The sequence below is a fragment of the Sinocyclocheilus anshuiensis genome, unplaced genomic scaffold (genome assembly GCF_001515605.1).
Source record: "Sinocyclocheilus anshuiensis isolate Anshui unplaced genomic scaffold, SAMN03320099.WGS_v1.1 scaffold2166, whole genome shotgun sequence".
Taxonomy (NCBI): Eukaryota; Metazoa; Chordata; class Actinopteri; order Cypriniformes; family Cyprinidae; genus Sinocyclocheilus; species Sinocyclocheilus anshuiensis.
The window spans coordinates 258,562-265,747 of NW_015557079.1; the positions used below are offsets into that span (position 1 = coordinate 258,562).

The window sequence follows — 7,186 nt, forward strand, 5'->3', positions numbered from 1 at the left end:
AAGAGAGAGAGGAAGGGAGAGAGAGAGAGAGAGAGAGAGAGAGAGAGAGCGCGCGCGCAGTGATTCACTCACGTTGTTTGTGAAATTACGTCTCACAAAAGGTTTTCAAATTACTTTATAAGTTATTTAATGAAGAAATACGAAGGTGAGTACCTCACCTTCAGCATTATAATTATTTCACCCGCGCTGGACAGAGACTTGCCAAACCTCTCACAGCAGCGTCATCAGCTTGAGATCGGCCTTTTAGAGAACGCCGATCAATCATCCCAACGTGATTATCGGCCGATAGTGATCGGTAGCCGATCAATCGGAGCACCCCTACTCAATTACACTCAATCCTTTGAGTAGACTAGAGTTTATTTCGGCCTCTAAACAAGCACACAAGGCAGCTAATCAAGGACCTCAGGATCTTGTAAATTACCAGCAGGTGTGCTAAGGGGGGTTGGACCGAACCGCTGCTGAAATTAAACTCTCCAGAAGTAAGATTAAGTACACCTGAAACACATCTTCCAAAATCAATTGATTAAAAACCAATCTACTGCTTTCAGTAGATGCTAGCAAAGTCATAACATAGCTAAACGTGGCTAACACTTTCACGCTAATGCCAAGTAAACCACAAGCACCCCACTCACTGCGTTAATATTACATTTAGTTAATTTAATATATTTTGTATTGTTATATAAATACTTTCACAAAAAGAAACTAATGAGAAGACAAACATGGACAGGAAGACAGAGAGCTGGGAGCTTACACTGCTATCCTCAAATGCAAGCCACCTTCTGCTTGGAGTAGAAATCTTCAAACGTGACTAGCCTCTGTGCGATCAAGAGCCTAGCAGTAAAACTGAGCAGATGTGGGGGAGGGGCAGGGCTAGGGCTGTACCATGGATTTTACAGGGGTGCTACTATTTAATTCTACTAATTTCTATCAATAAATACACTAGCAAACTTTGCACTGAAAAACTAGTAGTACTGTGTGCATAAACCTAACCGCAAGAGATAAAAAAAAAAAAAAAAGTGTTACAAAGAAAATAAAAACTTTAATTCATTAATTTTTTTCAGGTTCTACTTTTTTTCTTACTAAATGCTGTGAAACAGAATTGAAACTGAGAACCGTTCCAATATAAATCAGGTCTCAAAATATCAAACTAGCTGAAATTAGTTCTAGAGCACAGTCACACTGCAGTGTAGCTCCACCCTCTTGCTATTCAGCAGAGCAGACAATGGAAAATTACTGGGAGAGTTTGGAACATACCATTATAAGGACTGAGAGGGGGAGACACTGCTAATTTGGACGTTGCAACTGCCTGAGTTCCAAACAGGTGTCAACTACTTGTCATTTCCATCTGGGGTCCACTTACTCAGAGGTCCAACATATCTGCCAATTAGCATTGAGGTGATCAGCATCTTCTCTAATTAGTGCCCCTCACCTTTAACGAATATATGCACGAGTCAGTAATGCAGCAGCTCTCAGGTTCTCAAGAGTAGCTCATGATTAGTCGTGAGAGAACTCAAGCATGTCTACCTTAAGGAGCACACAAAGAGTACATGGAAGGGGGAGGGGAGCATAGCTTGGACTCTACCATGTTTGCAGAGGCGTCTTTAAAACATGTTGCCTTCTACACCAATAAACAAAATCCTCGGGACCCCTACTGTATCCTGCAAAACCAGACTGACACAATAAACTGTCAGTGATCAGAATAGCCTGCAAGACCTCTACATGTTTAACCAAACTGTTGTGTTTCCAAGTACGAAAACACAAATTAAGTATAAGATAAGTACTTAAATATTAGTGAGGGTAAAAATCATGGAAGTGAGAACACTCACCCCTCCCCCACTGCTCCAGAATGAGCACAGTCAAAATGGCAGAAGGACAGGCACGGATTGTACTATTATTTAAAAAGGGGTGTGGTGACACATAACTTCCTTTAAATGGAAGAACGAACATGACAGCTATTTAAAATCTCCACCATTAGCATCCAGGCCGTTGGAACGCTACAAAATCTTACTGTGAATATAAACACATTCTCTTAACTCGGACTATTAACTCAGACAGACTATGCAAAAATGCTAAAGAAGTCAAAAATCAAGCTCTTCCCAAATGCTAATACATTAGCAAAGCAATTCTCCATGTAACAATAAGCGTGCAATGCATCCAGCGGTTTGATATTTTTGGCTACCTTTCTGGATGAATGCTCACATGCATGCTTTACCCTGCACAGGTAGCCACAGTGTTTTCTACACTGCTAATCAGAAACAACAATGCACCTCTGCTGAATCTACAGCACTACAAAGGATTTTTTTTTTACCTAGCTATGAGCTTGCAGTCTAAATTGAATGATGGCAGAGGAAAAAAACATGCATAGGCACTCCTCATTTTACATAGAACTGCATGACCAAACATTGCTCGTTAAATAAATATTTAAAAAGGTGTTATTTTATCATTTCTATATTTGAGGTTAACAGCAGCTATTACTTTAAGTGAGTTGTTACGAGTGCCTTTGTCACTTGAAAATAAAATAAAACATGGACTTAATATATTGCAGTTATGATCAGGAACAATTAATAAAATGTTGTATATCATCAGGGTGTAAAATGAAATTGCATACACTTACAAGATCAAAGCTGCTGCTAAATTAGGAAACAACTATTGAGGCCAGAATTATGACGTTTTTTAGGTTATGGAGAATAATAATGTCTCTATTCCCCATGCACTAGCTTTAGCTTCATACGTTTAATATTGCTGTACCTGTGTACTATTCTTTAAATAAATATTACGATAATTAAGTCTATTTTTTTAATTTGGTTATTTAGGCCAATATAAGCTGCTCTCACTAAAAGTACCTGTTGAATGAATAAATATACATGTAATGTAAGTGCTTCGATATTTCCTAGTGCATTACAAAAAATGCAATTTTGTTCATTTTTTAGTGTTAAAATCTTAGAATTCAATACAGATTTCTAAAACTGCGTATAATAAAAATTGCCTAGAGACATAGCTGAAATTAAATCTGCTGCTAACAACCAAACCCCCACCCCACCCCAGTCCTGACTGAGACCGAAGACAACTACGAAGAAGTGGAATATACCATTTTCTAGATTTCAGGGGAGCAGAAGCATTTGGAGCTAAACCATGACAAAGATAAAATCCAAGATATATTAAAACTTAGGTTAAATAGTTTACAATCTAAAAAAAAAAAATCATCAACAATGTACAAGAAAACAGCTATCATTTTTCCACGCTACTGTATGCTCAGCCAGCTACTCACAGATATGACTGGCAGACACTGGCTGAAACCAGTTTAGACTAGTTCATTTACTGGCTGTCCCTGAGCCCTCGTGTATCGGCCAGAGTTTGAAGGTTTCTGGTAAAATATGCAAAAACTAACCAACTATCTGATCTACCATATTAAAATGTAATTATAAAATGTGACAAATTTTACAATGATCAATTCTTCTCATTTTCTGAGCAATAACACGCTATTACTGTGAAAACCCACAACATTTTAAAACAGGTACATGAAATGGAACATATTTCATTATCTAGAGCCTAAAATTCCAATAGAATGACTAGATCCAAACACGGCACAGCATGCATACTGCAGCTACCACTCAGAGCCAGACTTCAGCCATTTCTCTTTAAAAAGCCCCTCCCCCATTCTGCCATTTCAGACTTTGCACTGCAATAACACAAAATGGCCACCAGCTCAGCTTCTAGCAAGGCCAACAGTAGCAACTGCAGTGTTTCTGTGAATTAAGAGTGAAGAAACAAAACATACAAAGTGTCTTGATCTCAAAGATTGTGTAATTTAATCCACAGACTTAATTAATCTAGCACATTTATTTATTCTCAGGTCAAGGTCATCTGTGGGTTTTTGTTTCTTTTAAAAATATATAATAATAATTAATACCGTTCCACCATCAAGGTTACACCACTTCAAGACAAGGCACAGTGTTTTTCAAAGACTGAAGCTGGTTCATCCCACAACCTAATCTGATGTTGTTTTTTTCTGCCTCTTCATCCTCTAAAGAACTACTGACTGTTGTTGCTGAAAGCTTGCTCACTAATTAAGAATGAAAACAGCTTGACAGATTCAACTGCCTCTCCTTTTCCATCTTGTATTCTGAAGCCTCATTCTGACAGCAATTTAACGTGAAGCTCACCGAAATAAGGACAAAAAGACAGAGCAAATATAATCAAAAAAGACTGAATTAAGATGCAACTGCATTTTGTGAGTTGTTGCAGAGCAAAAATGCTCACCGGACAAATATAGGACAAAAAGACAGAGCAAATATAATCAAAAAAGACTGAATTAAGATGCAACTGCATTTTGTGAGTTGTTGCAGAGCAAAAATGCTGTTGCGCAAGTACGCATTGCATTACAGTGTTGCCACAAGGGGTGCTAAAGCAGACATTAGTGTAAACTAGAACAGCAACAAATAATTATTTTGGTAGTCGATTAATCTAACGATTGTTAGACCGATTAATCGGCTAATCATTAGAGGTCGACCGATATGGGTTTTTCTCAGGCTGATACTGATATTTAGAAATCAGGGCAGCCGATGGCCGATATATGATGCCGATTTTTTTGACTGATATGTTTGGCCGATTTTTTTGCCATAGCATCGTTAGCCGAAGCTGTGTGTGGACAAGGCACTCCTGGGGCCCGTTTCAATAAGGAGGTTCAAACAACTCTGAGTTAAAGGGGTCATATGATGTTGCTAAAAAGAACATTATTTTGTATATTTGGTGTAATGTAATGTGTTTATGTGGTTTAAGGTTAAAAAAACACATTATTTTCCACATACTGTACATTATTGTTTCTCCTCTATGCCCCGCCTTTCTGAAACGCTCATCGGTCTGAAAAGCGAGGTGTGCTGTGATTGGCCTGCTATCCAGTGCATTGTGATTGGCTGAATACCTCAAGCGTGTGACGGAAATGTTACGCCCCTTACTATACTGTGATTTCATGTCCCGGCCGGAGCGACGAGACAAAAACATTAAAACCCATTATAAACGAGGCATTTGTTGCATCCAGTGGGGACATAATTACAGATTATAATGAGTTATACTGTCTTTTTACGTTGCGTTGCATCGCGCCGCGTAAACATAAAACCATGTCTGCATTTGTGATCGGAGAAAAAATCGCATCATATGACCCCTTTAAAACTTGAACTCGGAGTTGGGAAACGCTAAGTTTTCGGTTTCAGAACAGCTGAATTGAGTTAGTTCACTCGACTATGAGTAGGTTGACTCTGAGTTTAGCGCGTGCACCACGACTATGAAAAGCCATGATCAATGGCGCTCCGAAATTACGATTCACCATGGCAACAGCACCCGACAAAAAGACTTCCGCATACTACGGCATGTCATTTTAGCTCTAAATCAATGTTATCAACGGTGAAAACTGGCAGAAAGGTAATTTATTGAACTTATATTCATTTTCATGGTATCCCACGGGCAAAAAAAGAAAAAAAATGTGGCAGCAGAAAAAAAATTAAACATAAAAACATAATTCAATCAGGTAAAGCTTCAAGCGTGAAATGGGTGTAGCAACTTTACAGATCTTCTTTATGCACCAAGAGCTTGTAACACTCCAAAGAGAAAGGAAAAATTGAAATCGCATCATATGACCCCTTTAAAACTTGAACTCGGAGTTGGGAAACGCTAAGTTTTCGGTTTCAGAACAGCTGAATTGAGTTAGTTCACTCGACTATGAGTAGGTTGACTCTGAGTTTAGCGCGTGCACCACGACTATGAAAAGCCATGATCAATGGCGCTCCGATATTACGATTCACCATGGCAACAGCACCCGACAAAAAGACGTCTGCATACTTAAGTCAATACAAGTTTAATTCTTATCACTGTTATAATATCACAGGTGAAAACTGGCAGAACGGTAGGTTATTGAACTAATAGACTATTCATTTTCATGGTATCCCACGGGCATAAAATAAATAAAATAATAATAATTTAAGTGCGTTTTTCTTATTTTACAAATTATCTGCCAATAGGGTAAGAAAAATACGGCAGCGGCTATTTACACTAAAGTGGAATTAGCATACTTAGCGATAGATCCTATTTACAGTAGGCTAAGTGAAAATAGCTCTAGATGCTATTTACACTTAGTGAAAATAGTGATATATTCTATTTACCATGTAAGTAGCAGTTCTTTGCAATAAGTGTAAATAATAATTAGATGCTATTTATACTTTATACTGGCGGACATACTATTTGCACCTCAGTATTGTTGTACATTAAAAGGATGCAATAATAACAGTGTAAATTATTATATTTATTAAAATTATAAATACTTCTCATTATTAATCACTCGGCACTTTACTTCCACTTTTAGAACATTTTCTTCAATTTTATTGAAAGTAAATTCTAATGTGATATGTGATGGGAAAAGTGAGAAGAACAAGCTAGGCAAAAGCCGCACTCGAACCCGCTCAATCGCGTCACAAGCTACATCTGCGCGCCCAACGCGTTACTGCCTACACCACTGAAGCCATTATTCACCCGCATGGTATTTAACCTTGTGTGACATTGGAATCCGAATAATCATTTTCCATTTGCATTAAGAATATTTTTATTTTTATTACCACACTGGCAGATAATTTTACTTAAGTAAAATGCACTTAATTTAGATCCCCCAGGAAACAAGACTAAATGTCTTATATAGAAAATCCATCTTGATTAAAGAATTTTTAGATATTTGTACTTGAAATAATAAAAAAATACTTAGTAAGAAAAGCATTTTTGCAGCGTGCATGAATGAATGAAGTATTTAAACATCGCTTGCGCCGTAAAAAGGGGGAGGAGACCGAAAGAAACTCTGGGTTTACCGAAGAAAACGTACTCTGTTACTAACGTAACCTCGGTTCCCTGAGATACAGGAACGAGTACTGCGTCTTGCAAGACGCATATGGGGAAAAGCCTTTTTTCTCCTGAACTGAAGCCTTTTTTCATTCACGCAGTGAAACTGCATGGCCATTGGTTCGTGCAGTGTATTAAAAACGAACCAATGGCTAGGCAGCAGAGCTGTACGAGCCTATGACGACAAAGCCCGCCAGAATGGGCGGGGCATCTGGTTATATAAGCGGGCGTTTGCCACAGAATTCTCAGGTTACTTCGACTGAAGCGACGACTGAGTCGTGCAGCTACATAGCACGGCTAGCAACGC

General features: G+C 38.3%; 1 protein-coding gene across 4 annotated transcripts in view; it reads right to left on the reverse strand.

Moving 5' to 3' along the window:
- Window positions 1-7,186, reverse strand: part of LOC107676868 (activating transcription factor 7-interacting protein 1-like) — a 59,587-nt gene that overhangs the window by 25,966 nt on the left and 26,435 nt on the right. Inside the window, exon 1 of one of the 4 annotated variants that reach the window (XM_016471588.1) lies at window positions 159-188. The exons of the other annotated variants lie outside the window; for them this stretch is intronic. Within the exon in view, the coding sequence (XP_016327074.1) occupies window positions 159-167 (9 nt within the window). The 5' untranslated portion in view covers window positions 168-188. Of the gene's footprint in view, window positions 1-158; window positions 189-7,186 lie in introns of those variants that run through there. 4 annotated transcript variants of the gene reach the window in all.